This window comes from Bacillus rossius, chromosome 8, assembly GCF_032445375.1.
Source record: "Bacillus rossius redtenbacheri isolate Brsri chromosome 8, Brsri_v3, whole genome shotgun sequence".
In the NCBI taxonomy this organism is placed as follows: Eukaryota; Metazoa; Arthropoda; class Insecta; order Phasmatodea; family Bacillidae; genus Bacillus; species Bacillus rossius.
Window position 1 is genome coordinate 58,316,173 of NC_086336.1, and position 26,052 is coordinate 58,342,224.

The window sequence follows — 26,052 nt, forward strand, 5'->3', positions numbered from 1 at the left end:
CCCTCCTAACAGAATGGCTCTCACGTGTTTTTATAAAGGAAATTTAGACCCGGGTGCTAGTTTCCGCGCGGGGATGCCGCGGTAAGACTTCCACCCCTATTTCCGGCCCGTCGCGAACCAAAATGGACTGGTCCAGCCGAATGTTTGGGTTGGCTATCATATATCGAGCGCTCGAGCTGGCAGGTGGCCGTGTGCTATCGGGAGATAATGAACTCGCGAGGACATTTTTTTTTAGGAAAGCGTGTGGAATAAAACCACCCTCGAGTGGTGGTGAAGCTTTCTTAACCGTGCAATTCCGTCATCGCTTAGCTATTATTATTATTTTTTTTTTTTGTTTTTTCAAACGACGTGTGAATTTCATTGTTGTGATTGTGAGAAAATAAGATATGCGCTGGAGTGTTTACTCTCGATCCATCTGTTAGGAGGTTCATAACCGAATGGTGTAACTGGAGGATTTTAGTTGTGTGTGCGTGTTTTTTTTTTTTTTTTGTTGTTGACGTTTTGGGTGTGTGTGGCATGCGCGGCGGCGGACGGTCGCTGACGTAGGTCGGCGACCGTGCATACGGGGCGGTGGCGCGGGCTCTCGCGATCCGGAGGCGTGCTCGGGTCGCCTTGAAGAGGATGGGCGGCAGCTAACATGGACTACATCCGCGAGTTCGACATCCGGCTGGAGCGGGAGATGTACTACGCCGGCGAGACGCTCGCCGGCCATGTGGTGCTGGACACCGTCGAGAACTTCAAGCTCAGGGGTGAGTGCTTTGCTTCCTTGTCGTCTCTGGGACCTTCACAGAAGTAGCCGTAGGCGCATTGGCGTAGCTGTGTTCATAAAGTTGTGGGGGGACAAATAATGATATTGATGTCATGTAAACCCATTCCCCTCTTACTAAGACGGGGGGTCCGGGGGTCCTCCACCGGAAAATTTTGATTTTAAAAGTGCAAAATAGCACTTTTTAAGCAGTTTTTGTATCGAACCATTGGATACATCGATGTTAAAATTATTATTGTTTCCTTTAGATAAAATTTGAGAGCGAATAAATTACAAATAAAGTTGGGCAGAATAATATTATAAAATAAATATATCACGGTCTAGAAAGTTGGGTGGGGGGGGGACAGACCCCCCCCCCACCCAAAAAGTTCAGGGGGACACGTCCCCCATGTCCCCCCCCCCCCCCCCCCCCCCCGGTTCCTACGCCTTTGCGTAGGCGATCATGTAGAGTAACCTATCATATCATATGTCTAGTCCAGTGGCGGATCCAGAGGTTCACCTCGGAGGGGGCACTCTAGTATTTCAGAGAAGCCAGAGAAAAAAATGTCTTAAAATTACTTAATTTGTATTTAATATACTCACACCACACATAACATCCAACCACCAGATTTTATGATTCTACAAGAAATTCATTAATTATATTAAAATATTTTATTGGTTTCAGAAACAATAATTTTTTGTCGGCAATATTAATGTAACAGACAACTGGTTTTTCGGGGGGGGGGGGGGGGGGGTACTTTCCCCTGGTGCACCCCCCCCCCCCCTGGATTCGCCACTGGTCTAGTCATGGGCGTAGATCCCTTGGAGGGGAGTGGGGTAAGGAGGCCCGGGCCCCTTGCAATTAGAAAGTCCTTCACAAGGAACCCGTGGAGGGGGGGGAGGGACTTGCACTTGCAAATAGTAACTTTAAAACGGGAATGATAGACGTAATCCCACGAGCAACCCCCCTCCCCCCTTAGAAATCCCAATGATTTCCGCCTTTGGACCTAATGCAAACATCAGCACAGCCCTGTAACTTATATCGGGATATATCCCCCTCCTAACCGAAATTCCACGGAAAAAATTTCCTATTTTTTAAAGGTATATTTCGAAGAAAGACTACCTATTTTAGCCGTTACCATTGTGCGACTTCCGGAAATTTTTTATATAGTTTTTCGTTTCATGGTTCATAGGCCCCCAATTTTATCAACTCACATTTTTATGGACACGATAACTACCGTAATTTTTTTATAAATAATATAATTTTGATGTAAAATTTTTGTCTGAAACAATTTTTGGTTAAACGAACCAAAGCAACAAGAGGATAAAAAAAAAACAGGAATGAGATTTAAAAAAAAAATCATAATTTCCGCACTAAGTACACTATAAAATCCGTTCTTAAAATATTATCTACAACTTTCGATCGAAATAATTATGTGACCAACAATAATTATAGCAAGGGTTGAAAAAAAAGGGGGTGATGGACAAACAAATCATGACTTCCTTATTGGGCAAACTGTAGAATCTAATAACCTTTGATATTAATTAAAAAAATATATATTCATATATATCTGAATCTTTGGTCTGAAACAATTCTGATAATAGGGCCTACGAACCATTAGATACCAATAGGGGTTGAAATAACCAGGGGTTGGAATAAAAAAAAATAATGAAATCTTTAGTACCATGCAGACTATTGAATCCATTCTTATTTATTTTAATTTCCTAAATTTGTTCTAAAACTTTTGTCTCAAGAAATTTTTTATGTAATTAACTATTACTGCAAGGGGGTTAAATATCAAGGGTTGAAATACAAAAAAAAACGTAACTTTTAGTAGGTATACTATCAAATCCGTAATAATTTATTGTAACAACCCTAAACCTTTGGCTGAAACAATTTTTAATGAGACGAACTATTACTTACAGTAAAAATAGGTGTAATTAATATAACTTCATACTTCCTGACTATCAAATTTGTTCGAATTTATTTTAAACCATTTTAATATTATCCTAAGTATTTGTACAAAGCAAATATTTATACGCCCACGTATTAGTAAAATGAATAAAAAAATTGTGTTTGAAGGTCGAAAAAATTGAGTAACAGGCGATTTGCCTAAAAGCGGTTTTCCTAAACATGAGTTCGTTACGGCGATTTGCCTAAAGTCATTTCGCCTAAAGGCGCCTTGCATTACGTCGAATTGCCTAACGGCTATTTGCCTAAAGGCGATTTGCCTAACGGCGTTTTCCCTAACGGCGATTTTCCTAACGGCGTTTTGCCTAAAATGTTACTATGATGACAAAACCTCGTTTTGCCTAAAATGTTACTATGATGACAAAACCTCGTTTTGCCTAAAATGTTACTATGATGACAAAACCTCGTTTTGCCTAACGGCGAATTGCCTAACGGCGTTTTGTCTAATGGCGAATTGCCTAACGGCGTTTTGCCTAACTACGATTTGGCCAACGGCGTTTGCCTTTGCCTATCGGCGTTTTGCCTAACGGCATTTTGCCTATCAGCGGTTTGCCTATCAGCGGTTTGCCTAACGGCGATTTGCCTAACCGCGATATATCTAACGGCATTTTGCCTAACGCCGAATTGACTAATGGCGTTTTGCCTAAAAGAGGAAAAAGCGTTTTGCCTAACGGCGAAATGCCTAATGGCGATTAGCCTAAAGGCGTTTTGCCTAAAATTAGGCAAAACGCCTTTAGGCAAAACGACACATGCCCAAAAAATTCACTACTACCTTAGTAAGCATAATATGAAAAATCGTTATAAGTTATTCATATGTTCCAGAAGTTTCCATAATAAATACTTCGAAATCTACCTACCCCTGTAGGCTGTGCCAAAAGGATTTTTTTTTCTTTTGTAATACACGATGTCTCTTAGATTTTACGTAAAATAAAATTGACGCTACAAATTAAAAATAAACAAACATTAAGTTCTATAACAAGTCTATCAGACAATGCCAGAAAAATATAGGTACACCTTGTAGAGTGAATATATTTACTATGGAGAGGTATGTATTTTAATTATTTCAATGAAGTTAATAATTATTTTGTGATATTGTCTAAAAAAATAATATTTTAATTAAAACTTCCCGGATCACGCTGATGACACATTTGGTCTCTAGAAGCATCACCGGATGAAACGATGATATGATTGGCTGGATGTTCCACCTTGCAAGAAACCATTCACAAAAAAAAAAAAGAAGGCACAAAAAACTTTACGGAAACTTTTACATTCCATAGCAGCGGCCGTGGAATCTTCCAAAATAATTTTTATCGCGCCATGCCCGCTGTGGTCAGAACAAGGAGCCTCAAACGAATATTTGTTGGGGGTTTACCTCAAACGATGCAACTGTTGGGAACGTTATTGGTTGAAGTGTGTTCGTTGTTAAAGGAGGCATCTATAACTTTTTGTATTTTTTGCTCATAATTTTAATTTGATTTAATTTTTAATAGGTTAACTCCAGCTAGATGTTTATAAATGTATGGTTCTACTCAAGTCGATTAGTGTTTATTTAAAGGACCGAAAAATATCGAATGCTTATTTATGCTTAAACGCCGCTAACATGAACTAAGAGCATGTATTCACATGCCATACCGTTTTGGATTAACCGTATGCAAACCTTCTCATAAAACTCGTGACACGGGCCTGGCGACGGGTTGCCGCGACTCTGTGCCAGCCGCGGCCGTCGCACCGGCCGTCCGCCAGACGTTCGGCCGGAAGCTCGCAGGGGGGAAGCCTGCAACTCACGTAGTTTCGGTTCCCTGCAAGAATTTCCGAAGATTTCAGAAGTTTTGCGTTTTGGTATTAACGCCACTTCAGCCGCTAAATCAGAAGTTTCCAATGAAATCAAGCATGTTGTGACGGACCTAAACTAACCTAACCCTTCGATTTTTTTAATTTCAATTTTTGAGAGAAATCCGAAGTTGCACGAACGTGGTAGGGAACCGAAACTACGTGAGTTGTAGGCTTCCCGCTCGCGGGGCGAGGAAGTTTCCCGGGAGACCTAAGATGCACATAAAGTTCTGCCATTCCCGATTACACCCGAACAATTCACCTTCGGCCAACTACGGGGATTTGTTTTATTTTTGCGCAGGAAAAATGAATTCAAATATTAAAAGTGGTCGGTTAGGTTAGCTACATTAAAACACTTAAAAACACTATGGACGGTTAGTTAGGTTAGTATAGCTACATTAAAATTAAACAGAGAAATATAAATATATATTAAGAAACTCGAGGTTGGCCGAAGGTGAATTGTTCGGGTGTAATCGGGCTGGGACAGAACTTGATGGACATCTTCTTAGACTTCCCAAGTTTCCCGATACCCGCAAAACGACACTGTCGCCGCTACGACTCGTCCCACAAACAAACTTTTACACACACACACACACACACACAATCGTGGCCCCGAATCGCGAAAGTTTGCTTCCTCCCGTTTTCAAGTCACAGATTGCACATTTTCCTTGCAGTTCTCCACGTCCCATAAAACGGATGTTTTTTTTCCTCTTCTCTCTGTTCGAATTCCTGCCGACAAGAAGCACTGTCTCCTCCCACTCAACATTCGTTCGACCGCCATTTAGATCTACATAATACTTGTTCTTGGACGTCATTTCCGGGTGGTCAGGGGGTGGGTGGGTGGTTGGGAGGACGCTACATAGTCACCGATCGGCCATTCCGAAAACTTACGCTGCTCTGCTCTCTTTACATATCTATGTGATGATACAGTTTTTTTTTCTTTTCAAAGTAAGGCTAATATATAACATACGAGCATTCAGAGATGTCGATTAAACCCGCGCGCAAAACTTTTGGGCCACAGATTCCCCCTTCCCCCCTTCACTCTAACAACTTCACTCTTTGCAGATCCTACAATTCTGCACCCTTGTGTGTGCCGAAAATATCCGTATGTTATATCTATTTCCCGTGAGTGCTCTCTGTGGTTCGCCTACACCATGTTGTCCCAAAAGTTTTTGTCGAGTGATGCTCAGTGCAACGGTCAGATCACTCAGCCTTTGTGCACAAGATCCTTAATAACTGCCAGAAAAGTGATCTTATTTGTCGCATAATCCGTAGGCTGTAGTGTAAACATTTTCTTGTGACAATTTCTTTACATAGGATAAAACTAAGTCGTTGTCCGCGTCTGTTTGTTTGTTCGCTTACTTCTTCTCAACTACAAAATTGATTTTGATGAAGTTTTCGCCATAATTTAGAGAATTTCTTACGAAAGGTTTATGTATATTAAATTTAAATATAGCAGAGAAATCTCGATGTCTTGTAATCAAGTCGTAAAAAGACTTTTTGGATCAAGGCAAGACCACACAGAGAGCTAGGCTTGTTCGCAATGTTAGTGAAACGTACATAATATTGCGCTTCCGTGATAAGTTTCCCTTTTTTACTTCTCCTCATCATTGTGGAACGTGCCTAAAAGACTAACCGCACACCTCGAGCTATCGCTGTGTCGATCTCGGCTATCGATTATCGGCAAGTGGCCTCCCGCTTTCCCCCCCGCAAAGACGTGGCCTGTGAAGAGTGAAGAGTCTGGATGCCACTTAGCCGCCCGGGGATTGTGCTGACAACACACGCTCTCTTGGCCGCGTGACGTCATTCTGCGAGGAAGATTGTTGGGAGAGGGGGGAAAGGGTTGAAGCCTCTTCGCCAGCAACGCGCGCTCTAGTGGCCGCATCGGCGGTCGCTGAGGTCCTCCTCCTCTTCTTCCCCAACCCCCCCCCCCCCTCCGCCCTCTGGCTTCTCCTCCAAACCCCCTAGCAAAACTTCACCGGTACCAACCCTTGTTCTCCCCTGAGACCGTTAACCAACTCGCCTTCATAACGCAAACCGTACAACTTTGTAACTCCGTGGTTCTGCCGGCTGCTGGGGGCCCTAGTCGACCACTGGCGCTCGTCCAATACCTTGACTAGACTACTTCCCTGGACTCAAGAGCTCACGGCGCGGCCGTCCTCATCTCCAGCACTATTTCCCGCGACTTGAGTTCATTTTAAAACGACTTGTGATTTTCTTGCGAAGGTTGCACTGAGGATAAGTTAGCTTTGAATCCTGGATTCATTTCAGAAGAGGTACCATAGTTACAATACTGTGCCATAAAAATCGGGTAACTCGACGAAAGACGTTGGTGCAATACAGGCCTAACTCAATTGTTAAATATTGATGCAACTTAACCTACAAATTACTTTAAAAAAAAACCTACCGTATACAGGCTGTGTATCAGCTTAACTTAATTGTAGAAGAGTGATGAAACTTAACCTACAACTTCACTCTGGGTTTTTTTAAGGCGTCTTCAATCTGGCGATTTATACTTCCATCGCAGAATATATTGCCAAGTCCAGGATGCCTTAAAGGTTGCGTGTTGTGTCGTTGCGTTCTTTATAAACACAGCCTTAAACGAATCTATTGAAGGGATCAGCCTTCTAGAATTTTCTTGGATTGATTTGTAGAATTTAAGATGGCCAGTCTAGGATTCGAATCTGGTGTCTTACTGCTGCGTCCACCTCGTGAATATTTATATTAATTGAATAAATACTTCTTAAACATATTTTTTTTTTTGAAACTCGCAATTTTAAACTGCTTCCTGTCGGATCCCACATCCTACTATTTTGTATTTAGGCAGTTGCCAGAGATGAATTTATTTATATTTTGAAAAAAAAAATTAAATGTTTTGATTAATTTAATTATTTTGGGCATCATGCACCATTGTAGGGATACGTGTAAAATATAATCTTCTGTTACACCTAGTGATCAAATTTTAATTTTTTAGTGAGGCTTGCCATAGATAATTTCTAGTGCAGCGTACAAAATATTTCCCTCCCTCATAATAAAATATAAGTTGGTTTAATAAATGAAGGAATGTTCATTAATTTTACATGAATTTTGCTAAACTCTTTTTACTGCTCCAACAATGCATTCCTTAAAATTGGCTAGTGTGTGGACACACTCTGCTAAGCCGAACCAGAGCCGCGTAATGTTAAACTGCTTCCTGCCCCGACATCTGCCCAGCGTTCTTGAAAAGAGGAGAAAGGAGTATATGCAAGCACGGCGGCTGGCGTGGACGTGGCTTGCGTGACCTCAGGCGCATCTCTGTGCTATCAAACTGAGTTGAATTTATTCTGAAACTATCCATAAATTTTATTTCGTGCTTGCAAGCAACTGCTTCATCAAATGATGAAATTCCTCAAATTCTTTTGTTTTTGTATTAAATTCATGAACCCTTTTTCTTTTTGGGAAGCCTACAACTCACATAGTTTCGGTTCCCTGCAAGAATTTCCGAAGATTTCCTAAGTTTGCGTTTTGGTTTTAACGCCACTTCAGCCGCTAAATCAGAAGTTTCCAATGAAAACAAGCATGTTGTGACTAACCTAACCTAGCCCTTCGATTTTTTTAATTTCAATTTTTGAGAGAAATCCGAAGTTGCACGAACGTGGTAGGGAACCGAAACTACGTGAGTTGTAGGCTTCCCTTTCTTTTTACGTTCACATACATAGAGCCAACAGAATATTATCATGGAACTGTCACCACAGAATAAACAATTGTTTATTCTGTGCTGTCACTCGAATCACACGGCATGCGTCTGCCCTGTGTGGCAACCTGCCGCAGCGAACACAGCCAACATCGCAGTCTTGCCAACTCCCGCTGACGGAGTGTTGTGTTGGCAGCCGTGCGCGTGGTGCTGCGCGGGAAGGCCCACGCCGAGTGGAAGGTGGTCGTGAGCGGCGACCGGCGCACCGTCAAGGACGACCAGTACTTCCTGGACGACCGGACCATCATCTGGGGTAAAGGTAAATGGGGCTCGCCCTCTCTCCCGGTCGGCAAGCTTTAACCATTCATTTATTTCCTTCTGTTGATGTGTATCATCTTAGCTCTCGTTATATGACCAGTGTGTCCACAAGTAAAAAATATTTTGTACCAACTTAAGCGAGAAAAAGTACTAGATTTCAAAAAAAAGTACTAGATTTCAAAAAAAGAGTACTAAATTATAATTTGTTATGGTTTTAACAATTTAGAAAGTTATTATGACATTTCAATGCTCTAACTTAAATATCACACCACACACACATACATAGATTTTAAAAATAATAAAACATATTGGAGTTACTGTAATATTATTATATTAAAGAAAAAAGTGACTTGATGTAAGCTTTGGGACATACGCCATGGCGTATGTCCCAAAGCTTACATAAAGTCATGCACTCCCATTGCACAAATCTTTCAAAGATAAAAGAAAAAAAGTACTAGATCTGAGCGTAAATGTACTAGACCACAAAAAAAAAACTTATAAAAGTACTAGATCTAGTACGAAAGTTCTAACTGTGGACATCCTGTATACGACACGATGCTGCTATCTGTGGCGGATGGCTTGAACCCAAAGTTCACATCACCAATGGGAAACTTTATAGTACTAACTGTTTAGTGAATTTTAACGTGGGTAGTATTTTAATAAAATTCATTGTTGAAAATAAGGTCCAAAGCCAGGGTTTAGTAATTTCTCCCCAGTCTTTTTTTCTCTTTTAACGAAGTTGTTTCATTAGTATATAGTTTAAAATTTCTGTCTGCTAGTCAAATGATTCAACGGTCGCAGCGAATACTACATACTAGCGGCAGATGCAGAAACTAAGTGAGATTCGAGTTAAGAAAATTCAATTGAAAATACAATTAATCTGTATTTATCATATTCAGATTTTTTTTTAAAGAATTATATTTTATATTTTGTGTCTTACTTAGTAAGAAACTAAGTAAGTTGTATAAGAAAAAAAAAACCTGCAGTCACTGAGTACCAAAAGAATGGCTGTGTCACTTCATGCAGAGCTCAGATGTACCGTGTTGTAAATTGCAAACTCCACTACCCTTTGTGACATTAATCTGTTACATATGTCACCTTCGTTTGGTCTTCGAACCTTACTTTTAAAAATTAGTTTACCCTGTTAAAAAGTTTTAACTCACATAAACTTGAAATACCAATGGTACCCAGTACCCATCTGTCATTTTTTTTTTACAAACACTGACAACAATGTGAAGTTGTTATCAAACACTGATGACAGTTACAGAAAGATATGTTGACTATTGGTACTACTTCTGTTCAATTTGAGAGGAGTTAGATGACACAGAACTATAAATAAATATTTGATGTAGCTGCTAACTCATTGCATTTGTATGCTGGATGTAAGAAAAGTAACACTTAAATAATTTTTCTCCCTGAGAGCAATCAACAACATATTATTACTCTGTAATGAAATCCTTTGCAATAATATTCAACCATGCATCTAATTGTTTAATGTAAGTTCTCTAGACGAGGTACCTATTCCTTGTTGTGTTTTATAATTATCCTACTCCTTTATAAATTTTTTTGTAATTATGTGGTATTGTAAAATACAAATTACATCAGAAATAGATTGTGCAGAGTGGGCACCATGATAAATGTAACTACTGTTGAGTAATTCAAATATAATGTTTATGCTTAAGGAATATTAATACAATGCCTTAAATACTAAATCCAGTGAACCATATATTCATAGATCAACTGTTGCAATTGAGTAACAATATAAGCACTATGCTACATATTCCGTACACAATATAAATTTATAAATCTGAATAAGTTTTATAGATATTACATCCATGAATTCTAATTTTTTTACAATGATTCCAATATGACCACTGACTATATGCATGTAATAATATCTTGGGAAAGGTAATTATATTCCTCTGATAATGTTTCATCAGTAACTTTCATATTGTGTGAAATGTATATATAGTTCATGATAGATATTACAATGATACATATTTCTTAAATTTGTTCTTTCCCTGGCTTTTCTCAATCCGGCAGAAGATTATCATCAGGACTACTGAGTTATAATTCACGTTGGGAATGATTTTTGAATGTTTACTTATAAGTATTTTTGCTTATCTAGAGAATCAATACTTCTGTTTCCATTTTCAACCAGAATATCGTTATTTGTTACTATATATTTATTTCCCAATTTAGGAAATTAACATCGACAAAAGTATTTAGTATGATCTTCCAAACCAATTCAAGCATTATAATATTGAAGCATACATACCTACTTATCTGTATTTTCCATGCTTATTTCTCCTATACTCAGTCAAATCTATATTGCTATCCATAACTCACTTCTGTGACGAATATAGACATAAATAAATAATCTGTATTCTTCATGTATAGCAAATATTTATAGACTTCACATTTCACATATTCATATTAATTGAGTTAACAAAATGGTAAGATGATGAAATGATTTTTTGTATTCCAAACCAAACTGTCACCCTTAGTTACATGTTTTTGAATAATCTGTCATAGACATGTATATAACTTTACCTTAGTAACATACAGTTTTGCACAAAGAGAATACATGGTATTGCTGAAACACTTATAAAAACAGAAACTGCTTTTCTGCAAAGAGAAACAAAATGAACTGAGCTATTTCTGTGGGTGTTGTATCGTTGAAACGTGGAGTTGTGGTGACCCGCAGACAAGCCGGAGGGCCACGTGCCGATACTGCCCCGGGGCCTGCACCAGTTCCCGTTCCGCTTCCAGCTGCCGGAGAGCTCGCTGCCCTGCTCCTTCGAGAGCAAGCCGGGCTACATCCGCTACTACATCAAGGTCAGCGCTGCGCCCCTCGCTGTGCCGGAGCCCTCGGGGGCGAACCCGGGCCCCTCCCCACCGTGTCATGTACAACATTTCAAACCACCCATGATTTAAAAAAAAATTGGTTGTCTGTAAAGTTGGTTTACGGACGATAGTTTAACGTGACGTCATAACAAAACATTAATGAAATGATTGCATACTTTTATGAATAAAATTGAATCATTTTTATTTTAATAATAAAAGAAAAAATACTTGAAATTATACTAGTAATCAGATTTTTAAAATGCAAGAATAATTAACCTTTATTGCCGAAATTGTTGTTGTAATAAGCAATGAAAACCACATTAACTTTTCACTTCACTTTATAAACAGTCGAGTGGAAGAGAGATGGATGCGGCGCAAGCGTACAATGAGTGTAACGGGACACAGAGTAACAGAACAATGTGCGTAACGGGACACTTTGTCGTGCGTGCAGCCGGCGTTGATCGATTTATTAGACTTCACGTTCAAAAAAAACTCTAAAGCCTGTAAAAGTTACCGGCTGTAGCTTCGAACATGATCTGCATGCTTCGTTTAGCACGTAAAGTCCATTAGAAATAATCAGCTTTTCATTTTCATCCTACGATCAGGGTGGACCCACTCATTGAAAATAATCCTTGAATCTCAGCTGGGCCCAACTGGTGATTGGGCCCACAGGATCCCCTTCCTCCTTCCCCCCCGTACCCTCTCGACGGTCCTGGGCTTGCTAGACACTTTGGAAGTCATTCGAAGCAAATCCCCCTTCCGCAGCAATTTCTCTTGTTCTTTTATGATTTATAAATGTTATTCATGTAAGGTAATAAACTTATAGTTGTTGACCATGAATACGATTTAACCTCATCCTTGCACTGTTTTCAAAAAAAAAAAAGGTAACTTGGCAAAAAACATGGTCATTTTAAATTACGCTGGAAACAATCGAAGGTCGTCATTCAGCTACCATAAACAATAATTAATGTGAGATGAACTGCCGGGAGGCTGGTTGCGATCCACAGGCGTCGACTGGGACGGAACTAGGTGAGATAATGATCCTGCGATGGTCTGTCGTTGCCTTCGCAGCGCGGAGGTGGAGGGTCGATAGAACGCACACCCAGGAAGGAATTGTTTGCACAACGGGAAATTAAACCCCTTGATTTTTGGCCCACCGACCACTGGACCATCAGGGCCAATCATTAAGCTAGTTTCACAGTGTCAGTTCGAAATTTCTACCCCATTTATATGTAAAAAAAAATAACATCTTCTGGCAGAATTATATTTCTTTAATTTTATTGAATTTCATAAAGTTATATAATAACTGCATGAAGTGTAGTTAAGAATTTTTTTTATAAAATATAAATGCTCATTCATTTAGGTGGTGTGTAGGTACCTTATATACTACCTAATTGTTATTACTTAACAATTTTTGACAAACAGTTAGTTTCCTTTTTTTTAACTTTCATATTGTGACTGCACCTTTACCTGCTCTCTCCTTCACTGCCTTATTTATTTATTTATTTATTTTTTAAATTCATAACTAAGCAGGCTTATTTATTAATAACTCTGAACTTTATTTACGTCCATAAATTTTATTTCATTCAACTTTAATTGTGTACAGTGCTTATGATACATATCAGTATTAATGTGTTTTTTTTTAATTTGATTTTGTTTTTCTGTCTAAATTAATTACAGGTGACAGTCGACATTCCATACGCTTCTCCACCGCAAGGCATGAAATACTTTACCGTTATTGGACCCCACATAGACTGCATGGATGAACAGTATCTTGTAAGTAGACATAATCTTCAATTTATTCCAACCAGCATTGTGTAAGATGTACTCATAAAGATAGAAGCGTACACATAATTTCATTTTGGTGAGGATAGAACCGCTTTGCCTGCTGTGTTTGCTTTCAAATTCTTTCTATTGTTGGTGTGAATGAGAGATTTTTTTTTAGGATTTCGAGGATGATGGGGGTGGGAATTCCCCATGCCCCCCATCCCCTGTGTACACTCCTCCCTGCATGCACAGTCAATTTTGTACTGAGAGCTAAGTTTTACACAGACCCTTGCAGAAAGTTTTCTCGGAAAACAGCTGAATGAAACAGTAACACAGTTTGCTGCTTCTTATTGGTACCAGGGACTAACTAGAAGGGGGTGGACGGGGCTTGTGCCCCAGGCACCACATTTGTGGGGAGGGGGAGGGGGCTGCTCTAAACTGTCAGAGTAATGTTTACTTTGGATATTTACTTGAATATTGAAGTGTTAGGAGACATAAAAATGTCGGAGGGCGGATGAACTGAATTATTTGTATTTGAAACATATGTACATCTATATAGTCAAATATTTAAAAACTGGTATTTTTTGTGTTACTATCCAACTTGCGATGTATTAAAGATGTAATAAATCTTTTTATTTACATCTTAGTCAAATAAAAAATATTTTGAATAATGGCATTAATATGAGGTGTTGTCGGGAAAGGTTTTGGTTTGGTTGGTTTGACAAAAAAAAAGAGGGTGTCAATATGAGTTGTAGCCCCGGGTTGAAACAAATCTAGTCATATCCCTGGTTAGTACTTGTTAAAGGTTGTAATTATAAGTTATCTTATCCTGGCTATCTTTAAAATGTATAGTTAAATTAGCCTAATACTTATTTCCATAAAATATCACCACAATCTTCTTTTCTCACCATAAAAATTTTCACCGTTCATCTAATCATTTATAACACCAGGTCCATGGCGGTTGAGTGCTCAGATCGCACACCTTGTACCAGTTAACTCGAATTACAACAGTCACGCTGTTTCCACAGCGCGTGGCTTGGCAGGTGAGTGCATTAGCCGTTCTGAGGCCTGTCATCCGTTGAACCTTCTGCCTTTTGGCGTACGAGCATTCATGGAAATTTCACGGGAAATATTTATCCACCCCGAGCCAACTCGAACAATAACGCCGCAAGGTGCGACGAACTTTGGACCAGGCTCACCAAGCCACGTGCCATGGGACAGGAGTGGCTCCGGAGCCCCACGCCGGTGCTTTCATTTTTTTTTGTCCCTCTAGTGCAGGGGTCGGCAGACCTTTCAGTGAGATGAGTCAAATATTTGGTAAAAAGACACTCCAATTTTTTAGAGAGCTGAAACATGTATTTTCTCTGTATCTACATGGAATTTTAAGATGATTAAAAAAAATGAAATTAAATCTAATTATTATATTCACAAATTAAACATAAAGTCTTATAAAATAAGACTACTCAGAGAAAAAAAACATACATATAAAAATATGGTTAGTCATTACTCATTAGCAGAGCTCTACTGATAAAACAAGAAAACATTAATTAATGTAATTAATCAATTATGTATTAAACTATAAAAGCAGCTGTGCGATGAGGTGGTAGGCGGTGTGTTGGTAGGTGTGAGCGCAGGTTGTGCTGAGGCAGCGCAGTCAGTTGTAGAGCCATGAAATCCTGTGAATGAAAAGAACCACATAAGGCTTGCAAGCCGCGGTCTGCCGACCCCCTGGTACAGTGTTTCTGTTAAAAAAAATACGGAGGCATTCACGGGAAAAAGAAAAAAAAAATTTCATTATCATCTCGCAACTTAACGCGCTTTCGATTCGTGGATTTCGTGTCGGAAAAAAAAAATTTCAAAGATTTCATCTGCCACGCGTGATGACGCGATTCTACCGGAAATTTGACCTGAGGATAATTTATCAGGAAAAAAGAATACCAAATATCTCAGAAAATAACTGAATGAACAATACCGTTGTCAGAATTTTATGTTTCAGTTTGGGTTAATAATGTCGTTTGAAAGAGTCAATGTTTCGAAGAATTTTCCTTGGGGTGGGGGGAGGGGGGGGAGGGGAGGTTCTCCATGAAAGCAAATAGCCCGGGACCCTGCAAAGTCCAGGGCCACTACTGCTGCTGCCGTGTGAGGGACGAGGCCTCATGCCTGTGTGTGACAACCGGGCGGGAGGGGGGGGGGGGGGACGGAACCGCCCTGCGTCCCCGTGTTGTCGGTGGTGGCGATGTGAAACGTGTGCCCGGCAGAAGCCGATGGTGGGGCAGGACAAGCGGACGACGTGCTGCCTGTGCTGCGAGAAGGGCCCCGTGGTGCTGCGCACCCAGCTGGAGCGCTCGGCCTACGTGTGCGGGGAGTCCATCAAGCTGCGCGCCAGCGTCGACAACCAGGGGCAGGAGGAGGTGCGCCTCAAGGTCCGCCTGCTGCAGGTGACCGCCCCGTCCTCGTTCGCCCGACCACCAGCACCTGCACATTGGTATTTCAGACCAGGTTTAACAAGCTGCTCCAGTGAACCTGCCAGCAAACAGGAAACACTCTATGTATCGAAATGGCAACCAAAAGTAACAATAAACTCAGAGTAACTCTGGCAGCACAGTAGTGCAACCTAGTTGTCGAAATCTCACCAAAAAAAAAAAAAATACGATAGTGAGCGGCTCGATTGTCTCTCTGTATTGCGGAATCTGCCGAACCATGGAATACCGGATTGAATGCCTTTCACCGTAGCAGGAGCCATTAAAAAAAATTTTTTTATAGAATCTTTTTATACTATTACAAAAAAGCTTATAATTAATTTTTTTTTACAAATACTCACTATTTTTTTATATCAAATTACTAAAACTCTAGAACATTCATTAGTTAAAAAAATGAAAAATGTATTTTTATTTTGAGGTAATAAAAACTTATAAAGTTATAATATTAAATTTTGACAAAATTTGACCAGCACAACATGATTTACTTGAGGGATGAGTTGATTCGAAAGGACCTAAAATTTTGGATCTATTGTACTATAAAAAAAATTCATTCTAGGCAACTATTTTATTTTTACAAGTTAATAGGATAGTGCATAGTATTATTTTTCGAGCTTATAGAGATATAAACAGATATATATATATATATATATATATATATATATATATATATATATATATATATATATATATATATATAATGGTATAGAGATGTATAGATAGAAATAGGGAGATTGATAGTCATGGAGCAATATGGATATATTTATAGAAAGAGGTATAGAGATATTAAGAGTTATATAGAGTTACAGAGTGATAGAGAGAGATGCTTTGTATGTGTGTACGAACTTATAAAAAAAAAAAAAAGAGGCATTGCAACGCATGCCAGGCGTTAGTTAGTGTTAATTTAAATAATGATTTATTTTCACATAGTGAAAAATTCAAAAAAACAAGTTTTAAATTTTTTTATACCTACATTATATTTAACTATAGATTAAAACTGCTTACTGTACGTTGTTTTTAAACCCACCCTCTTTAAGTTTCTTCGCACATACTGCAATTGCCTTACATATTCGCTTTGCACTGTTTATTAAAATATTTTTTTTTTTGCAGATCCTATTTTGATTACCATGAAAAATAATTATTAATATCCAAAATTTTAATATTTCAACAAAATCTTTTTCTATAGTAATTGTAGCTAACTTTACCTAACCAAACTTTTCACTTTAGTATTATTTATCTAATTTTCCCAGAAGCCAGTACACCACACATTTATTTCTTCTTTGAATATGTATTTATTATATGTGAAAAAAAAATTTAATCTGGATTCTAATTCTTACTATTCAAATTTGATATTTGTATTCGACAATAATTTTGATATTCGTATTTGTGTTCGATTTGAACTAAAAAAAAAAAACTGATATTCGCACAGGCCTACTATACACACACACACACACACACACACACACACACACACACACACACACATATATATATATGTATATATATACACATATCTTTATCTTTATAGTGTAATGTTGAGTTTAGGAATTGGGGTTCAGTGATACCAAAACGGCTATTGAAACGCCGCTTTAAAGAATTCAGTGTACATTTTGACAGGGACCTGTATTTGTTGAAATAATACCAATCCCGTTACCCACCTCGCACAAATCGCGAGGAGCTTGTCGGCTGATGCTTGTTCCTCCTTGGCCGCGCCCGCAGTACGTGGAGTACTTCATCGACCGGGGCGTGCTGGGCGTGAACAAGGAGGCGCAGCACCTGGTGCTGGAGTACAAGGGCGACCCCGTGGGGCCCAACACGCGCTCCAAGTGGGACTCCTCGCAGAGCCTCGTGGTCCCCGTCATGCCGCCGACGCTCGTCGGCGTCTGCCGCCTCCTCCAGATATACTACGTGCTCAAGGTGCGTCTGCAGCCGCTCCCTCTACCTTCCCGGTTCCCCCCCCCCCCCAATCCATCATCAACTCAAGCTTATTTACTATCAGTTTTTAAAACAGCACGTTATGCGACTAAATACGAAGGTTCTTCGAAGACATAGGCTGTTAGTCATTTTTCTTCTTTCTGTCTTTCTGTCTTTCTGTTTTTCTTTAAATTATAGGATTTAACATGTAATTTTTGAAAATCAAATCATCACTGTCCTTTAAATTTTTTTGGGTCCTATTTTTTTGGCACCTCAAATTCTCCTGTTCCTCAAAAACTGGCGCATTTTGGCAAATGCCCGGTTAGCTCGTTTGTAGATCGGGGCCAAGAATAATGCCGAAAGTTCGAACGATGAGAGTCGCCCTCAAACGCCACAGTTATCGGCGGCGTGTAAGGCTCTGAAGACGTTACAAACTCGGGATCCTGACTCACGACTCCCAGCTCCAGAGGTTTCGGGATGGAGTCGGGGACCGAGATCGCCGTGCTGAGGTCGGCAGAAGCGCCGTGTGCAGCAGGGGACGTAAACGGTCGACGCCGGCGCCGACAAGGGGACCGTCGTGCTTCCAGGTGAACCTGGAGTTCGAGAAGGCCGGGGACGACCTTCACATGCACTTCCCCATCACAGTCGCCACGGTTCCTTTCAGAATACCAAACTCCAACCAGCAGCCCGTCGTCCATTACGGTAAGCAGCAGTTCCCGAGTTCATTCCTAGCACTGAATCGATACCACTGAATCTTTTGACAGTTCAAAATAAGTAATAACCAACTAGTATTTAAATTTAAAAAAAATTATATATAGATATCAACTTTAATACGATGGTCATGAATAATTTATTATGTTTTTGAAATTAATTTGCTAAACAACCTAAGATACAAATTTATCTTGAAAGATGACCTGAAATATAATATGACCTCATTAATTGAAAGTGAGATTATCTCGAATGCGAGAAAATTTATATCAGGGAATGCAAATTCTTTTATTGTTTAACATAGTTAAAAAGAAACTATAGTTTGAAAACTTTTGTTAAATTAAACTAAAACAATAAAAACATTGTTTTCATAACTTTAATAAATGGAATGTTAAATAAAATATGTTATAAATTGCATGGTTTAATCTTTATAATGCCACTTTTCAGATCAAAAATTAAATAACTAAAAAATTTTTGTAGACCAAAATGAAAAGTAAAAACATATTCGTTGTAAGTTTGGCAATTTTTTAGCTAATTTTTAAGTAACTTTGTGTTGTATGTATTATATTTAAGATATTGTTTTATTTTTATCTTCATATCGTTGTTTTACATTCAAAGTCGTCTTATAATCAAGAATGACATACTCAGAATTCGTCTTTTATTCCAGGTTTGTTTTAAATTTGATGTTATTTTATATTCATGGTGTTATATGTTAGAGGTAGTATTAATTATATTCAAAATTGTATTATACGTGAAATTATATTACGTTCATGTTCTTTAATGTGACAGGTTGTACGAATTTCAAGGTGGTAATAATTTAGATTATTTTTAAATTTTGTGCTTGATATCAACCTGAAAAACTTAACTGATATGATGCTTAAAATAAAAATTGAGTATAAAATTTGATTTGTAATTTTTAAGTAAAAAAAAAATTATCTACTTCAGACTAGTACAGTAAATTTGTATATAAAACATTAAGCAATTCAATATTCATTTAAAAAAAAAAATTCTCATTACATTCACGTTCATGAAGAGACTCTGTTATTGAAATCTGAAATGAATGTTAGACACCCCAAAAAACTTTTCCTTGCCTCAAAATACATCACGTAAGCCTAAGATTTTGTCAACAATCAAATGTAAGCAGGCTTGTGTTTTTTTTTATTATTACAAATCATAAACAGGTCACCGTGGACTTTAAATAATTACTTATACCAATATAAACATTCAAAACTGTTACAAAAATCCATTTTCATCTAGGTTTTAATAATGGTTAAACATATTATAAGAGCTGTTATGTGTCGTGCTGCGCCGTCCCCAGCTACTTGGCGCCCTAGGCGGGTTGCCTAGTTCGTCTATATGAACGCGCCGGCCCTGTTCTGAATGTTTCAAATACTATTTGCGCTGCCTACACGGGACACGTGTGTCGGGGCTGACGGAACGCGAGCAGAGGTGGCCTGCGAGCACGTGGAGGGGGGCCTCTACATCGGTCCCGAGTTCCTGCTGGGCCAGGTGTACGACGGCAGCAACCACCAGGAGACGCGGGAGACCGTGGTGCTGTACCGGCCCGTCTACGTCACGGTCGTCAAGAGCGGGGCCGCCCACGCACCGCTCGCTGGGCCCGCAGGTATGCCTCCGTCGTCCTGCGATCCCTAGCGACGACGGAACAAACCTCTACGGTACAGTGGCACTGCCGATTGAGCTGCCTGCATTCAAATTTTTTTACGTGAGAACGTCTAATAAATCGATGAACGCCAGCTGCATGCACGAAAAAGTGTCCAGTTACGCATATTGTCCCGTTACGCTATGTCCCGTTACGCTCATTGTACGCTTGCGCCGCATCTATCTCTCTTCCACTCGATTGGAACAACCATCGATTTGACACTTTTTCGAGGCACATTAAACTTGAAACACTCCCATTCGTTTCCTACTTTTCCTATCATCGTCCTATCCTTAGCAGAATAACACAGATTGGAAGAAGTTAAATAGCAAAACATGTATAAAAGTTATACTAGTTAAAATAAACTCTTCGTTAAAGTAATAAACATAATTTGAAATAATGAGTGCAAATAAAAGTAAACTTATCAATTAAATTGTAGATTTCATTTCACTCCTTGTTTGTATCCATACAAAATAGTGATAATTCAATAAAAATGATTCAATTTTATTCATAAAAGTATGCAATCATTTCATCAATGTTTTGTTATGACGTCACGTTAAACTATCGTCCGTAAACGGACTTTACAGACAACCAATTTTTTTGACATGAAAACATCAATTTGCTCGTTTCATTGTTAGTTGGTCAAACTTTCTTGTGTGACAAAATACAGTCAGATTTATTCTCTAATAACTACGAGACTAATGATGTGCCAACATGGTTGAGCCCACGACGGATATATCATGTCTGTACGTGTTTGTTTTGCCTGTAATGCCATCATACCAGTGTAGGCACCTGTGCATGATTTGTTATGAATTAGCTTTGTGTACAGTTATAAACTGGTGTAGCGTGGAAAAACGTTTAGCTGGCACATTGACTTGGGTGTTATTGTGAAGAGCTTGCTGAGTACTACTAGGATCCAAATTGAGAAAATATAAAATATAAGTGAAAATCGGTGTTAAATTGAAAACTACAAAATAAAGATGTCGTCACATATGACTCGTATATATGCTTGGAATTATAGAGAACGTAAATCAGAGGAAAACTAGCATCGAATGGAAACCAAAAACCATAAAAAGTCCAGTGCTGAGCAAATGTGGGAGTTACAGCATCATTGAAAAGGAATTTAAAAATGAGATTTAATTAAATTACTTATTTAAACAAAACACTCGTTATGATTTTATCCCGACATTTTCGTGTAAATCGATGGCGCGGATCCAACCTGCACCTTTCTTTCTTTTTTTTTTTTTTTTTTTGGTGGATTCTGGCGGTTGACTTTAGCTGCCAGGTTGCGCAACTGTAGTAATGGTGGTTTTTTGTTTCCTCAGGGTTTACCGTTACTGCCATTTGAGTACAGTGTTTCCTGTTTTCTAGCGGGTTGCATTTAATGCGATCATTTCTGTACAGATTTTTCGAAGAAGACCAACATTCATTTCCTTTTTTTCTTTATAATTAGAAGTGATAATTACTGACTGGCTTGAAAGATTCTCTGTGGTTATGCAGTGGTGAATCAACACAACACAAAAGCAAACATAACTTGTCCGAGTGAATAATACACAAACAAGAAAATAAATCTGGCTGTATTGAACTAATCACAATTACAAGACACAGATTTTACTATATTTTAACAAAACACAAAATTATCACTCCATAGATAAACTAAAGACCATTCCAAAACTTTTTCCAATAAAATGTAAGAAAATATCCTAATAGAGCATTGCCAGATATAATTAGGTACACGACTGTGCAAGAGTTCATGATATAGATTTATTTTGATTTGCCATCTATTCAGGTTGAAAAAAAATGCCTCTCTAGACTGGACCTGGTTGTTATTGTATTTTAAATAAAACTTGTAAAATGAAGCATTATTTTTTTTAAGACACTTAGGGATGAAATAAATAAATGTTATCATGAGTGACCTCAGTTACTATATGTCAAAAAAGCGTACCTTAGTATCGTTGACACGGACACACTATTATTTATGCCAAAATACCACCACGGCGGAAATTCTTGTCACAAATCTTGTGAATCAGGTAAGCCACACAGTGCTGACATGTTGTGCATGTATAAATTATGCCCCGCACAAGGATTTTACACCACGTTTGTTTCTCTGGGGCAAGTCCCAGCGGTGAAACCCAGCATTCACAAGCTGGACCTCGAAAACCTTTTTCCCAGAATCCTCAGCGCTGGGCGCCTCAAACCACAAAGGTTCGAAATGGCCGTGCCGCTGAGAAACTCCGGCCGGTCACAAACGGGTGTTTCAAAACGGTCTTTTAAAAATTCAAAATAATGTTTGTTATTAAAAAATTTCACTGTAAATATCTTGAAATGCATGCCGAATAATATATAACTCACAAAAACATATAAAAGTTATTGTTTTATTAACTGTAAGCACCAAAACAGAATGTGCAGGTTACCTAGTGACGGTCTTGGCAAAACGTAAACAAACCAGTGGTAATATAATTTCATCATCTCTGTACCACTGCACCGGTACAGTTGGTTATAAGATTTTTGCAAATGCGAAATTCATTAATTTGTAGTGAAAGTCATTTTTATGTGGTTTGTCATAAATATAGTTATCAATTGTTCTTAGAATTACATTTGAACTTTTTGCAAAGAACCGCAGTGGAGTACCTACTGCATCATATTTTACCCTGCGCCAGTACGATATGAATTATGTTTTTTGTTTTACAGTGTGAAGAGACTGTTGCCCGTCTTCGTGTTCCACCCCTGAAGAAGGTTCGGTCACGTGTTGAATACATGACTACTTTTGTTGGGTGTACTTCTTGCTGTGTCGGTGTAATTTTACGTGTGCGTTTGAGGTAGATGACGTTATCTCTGGGAACTGTGAAGTGAGTGGTCATAGTGCTGGGTGTTTGTAGCGCTGAGACAGTGTAAGTTATCAACGTTTTATCTCTCTCAAGTATTCCCCCAAGCTGTTTCTGTTTGTGGATCGAGATATGCACTGTTGAAGTTTTTTCTGTGATGACACTGTCTTGACTATTGACTGTGGTTAGAGATAACAGTGTGATGCACTTTGGTGTTAAGTTTGGAGGGGAAGTTATTTGGGCGGTTTCAGCTGCATGCGGAGTTTGTTGTTCAGCTGAGCTGTGTCATCTTGGAAGGCAGATGTGTTGAACAAAACCCAACGTTTCAGGATCTTGCTGTTTAAGTTGTAGGTTGTTATTTAACTTTTTTTTTCTCCCCATCTGCAGTGGCCCAGTATCTCCGCAGTGTGTGCTGTCAATGTTCAGACTGAGTAAATAAAAAAATGACAAAGCTGCAAACAAAATGAAGCAAAAAAAACTGTAGCTCATGTGCAACCTACAATAAATTAATGTTTTTGTAATTATAGCAGGGTAATAAAATGGTTTCAAAATGAGCTAAATAAGAATTTTTGGGGGGTGCAGTATAGGCATTGTTTAAGATCTGTTAATGCATCTAAAGATAATTGTTGCTAGTTACGAGAAGAGTAATATTACGGCTGCAGGGCAGCAAATGTCAAATATTTAATGTACCTAGTTATGTTGGCATGAAACATGTGAATAGTAATTTTCACACCGGAATATCTTAGTTGTCACATGAGTGTCATTATAGTTTTTTTTTGTGTTTGTTGAAATATTATGAACAATACTAACTCCATATCTGTAAAGTTTTGAAGCTATTTAATGTTACAAAACCAAGCATACAATATAAATCATAAAACTGAGTGTGTTTTCTCCACTACTCCTAGTAAAGTTATTAGAAGCAATATTTTAATGTCGGCATTTAATATACGACCGTCATCAGATTCTCATCTTCAAAGGCAACCTAATTTGGCAATGCATCTTACATTGTACAGAAATCAGTAATTGAATGGTTTTTTAAGCTTACTTTATGTGTTTGCTAGTGGTTAGTAAAGACCATGAGCAAGTTATAAAGACCATGACAATAATTCATAAATGCCATGGCAAAGTGTCAAGTATCATTTAAGATGATTGAAGGATGTTACAATAGTTGTGAGGGAAACACTATTGGCAGAGAAAAATGTTGTGCCTGGTTTTGATGTAAAACTCCACAAAACTGTGGAGTTTTTGGAATTGTTTTACATTGTATTGGTGTAATGTTTGGTGTTACTAGGAGTGGAAAGTTATCGTAAAATCCAAACAATTTCATTTTTGCGAGTACAGTTTGGCTTCTGTGTGTTGCACTACTAATCTTGTCACCTTCTCTTGCACGGATGTCCTGACAGTGTGCTTCGACAGGCAAATAAACTTGAAGAAACCCAGAGTGTGTGCTAGATGGTGGAACAGCAGAGCAACCAGACTTCAGCCTGAACGATAAGAAACCAGTCCAAGCACCGAGAATTGCACAAACCTCGTGTTTTTATATGCTGTGTATCGCCAGTCACGTCTCTTTTTTAAGTGTCTTTTTTGTACTCCTTGCGTACTTCCAACCCGAAACGTATGATACACTTCTTTTTCACACAATCTGTGCATCAATTCACTGTTGGCTCCATCTTCAGTAGAAGCATGGTGGTGCACTGATATCACTTACTGAAGCAGTTAAAGATTATGAAAGCAATAATCTGTAGATAGTAATTGAGTTTTAAAGTACGTAATAATTTCCATCCCAGGTTTTTTTCCCTTATGTAGAGTCAATAGCGATGAGAATCTAATTTGTCCTCATCATTTCATGAAAATTATACTAACATCGGAATAAATATGGTTCAATATAATACACCCTTTTCGGTTGATGGAGAAAATTTTAAATGGTACGACACAGTTTTCACGTTCAAATGCACGAAAATGTTATCACCGCGGAATATTCACGAGCTTTTTTCGCTACTTTTGCGGCCGTCTCGCACAGTCTACACAACACTGGTACTATTCTTCCACTTCGGTCGCGTGCCACAGATTCACAGCTGCCGCGCCCGTCTAGCACTACAGTTTTCACATTCAAAACGTGGAACAGTCACGCGCGGTTCTCGGTTCCGTCTGCAGCCGCTCCGGCCAGACTGAGTGTCGCCAGCGCACTCACCACTGCACTGTGCAAGAAGTCACCATTCGCCTCTCTCGCAGCGAGGAAGGGAAACAGAGTTCCAGAAACATATTTAACTTTATTTAAAGTTCTCACTCTTGAATCCAATTATAAGCAACCATTTTAAACTCTTTTTAAAAGATTAAAAATAAATTACTAAAAGACTTATAATTTTAAGGCTTATAAATAAATTAACTAAATAAACATTAAACAAAAATAGTGGTAAAATCACGTCAACATAATAAAAAGTCCGTAACAATTAAAAAGTTAAAATAAAAACTAAAACAATATTTGTAAAATAATCACCATGGAAAATAAAACTTGCAATTAATATTAAAAATATTTCAAACGGCAGGGGAAACAACTCAAGTCTTTAAAAAGTCCATAGGGCATACAAAGAAGTTTGAAATACATAATTTGATACCGAAGGCCTAAGCATTAAGAAAGTTTTTTTAATTTTTTAAATTCAAATCTCTGTTTTTTCAACACCTTGCAAATAATACGTATATCTTCTCATCAAAAATCATTTCTGACAAAAGTTTTAGATAATATTTAGGAGATTTAGAACAAATGTTTATATTTTTGATAGTGTACCCATTAAGAAAGTTATGAATTTTTTGTCCTTTAACCCCTGTTTTTTTTTCCATCCCTTTTAGTAATGGTTGGATGTATAAAATCTACCTAAACAAAAGTTTTTGGTATTACATACTCTAACAATAATGATGTGATATTTGTTGTATTAAAAGAGTTATAGCAATTTTTCTGTTTATAAATTTTTTTTCCCAAATAAACCTTTCCCATTTATACCCCTTAGGGTGGAATTTTCCCATTAACGAAATCCATGACTATATTTTTTGAACCAGTTTGGAAGTGATTACGGCTGTTATCGTGTTCATAAAAATGTGATACGTACATGTATAAAATTCTGAGTTGATGGTGGTTTTGGGGTCTATGGACCATGAAGCAAAAAACTATGCAAACATTTTCTGGAAGTCAATCCATGGTAATGGATACACTTGGTAGTCTTTCTTTGAAATCTATCTAAAATCAGTGCACCACTAGGAAAAAAAGAGTGAGAAAATTTATTTTTGATCTTGTTGTGGTTGTTTGGTGGAAACTGTTCAAGTT

At 38.3% G+C, this 26,052-nt stretch overlaps 1 protein-coding gene across 2 annotated transcripts; it reads left to right on the plus strand.

Moving 5' to 3' along the window:
- The first annotated feature begins 169 nt into the window (after positions 1-169).
- LOC134535331 (arrestin domain-containing protein 2-like) lies at positions 170-25,203 on the plus strand. Of its 2 annotated transcripts, none has more exons than XM_063374401.1 (9): positions 170-749; positions 8,417-8,539; positions 11,246-11,376; positions 13,066-13,161; positions 15,411-15,590; positions 17,349-17,546; positions 18,131-18,245; positions 19,699-19,875; positions 22,600-25,203. In XM_063374401.1, the coding sequence occupies exons 1-9, from the start codon at positions 638-640 to the stop codon at positions 22,602-22,604; spliced, it is 1,137 nt and encodes a 378-aa protein (XP_063230471.1). In that variant the 5' UTR covers positions 170-637; the 3' UTR covers positions 22,605-25,203. The 2 variants fall into 2 exon arrangements, with proteins under 2 accessions (XP_063230471.1, XP_063230472.1); XM_063374402.1 differs by having other exon boundaries at positions 8,417-8,533.
- The last annotated feature ends 849 nt before the right edge of the window (positions 25,204-26,052 follow it).

Bases quoted from the DNA above. Each gene is read 5' to 3' on its own strand.
- LOC134535331 (XM_063374401.1), top strand. From the start codon at position 638: ATGGACTACATCCGCGAGTTCGACATCCGGCTGGAGCGGGAGATGTAC. The intron at 750-8,416 runs GTGAGTGCTTTG...TTGTGTTGGCAG, and splicing joins CGAGAACTTCAAGCTCAGGG to CCGTGCGCGTGGTGCTGCGC. The intron at 13,162-15,410 runs GTAAGTAGACAT...TGTGCCCGGCAG, and splicing joins GCATGGATGAACAGTATCTT to AAGCCGATGGTGGGGCAGGA.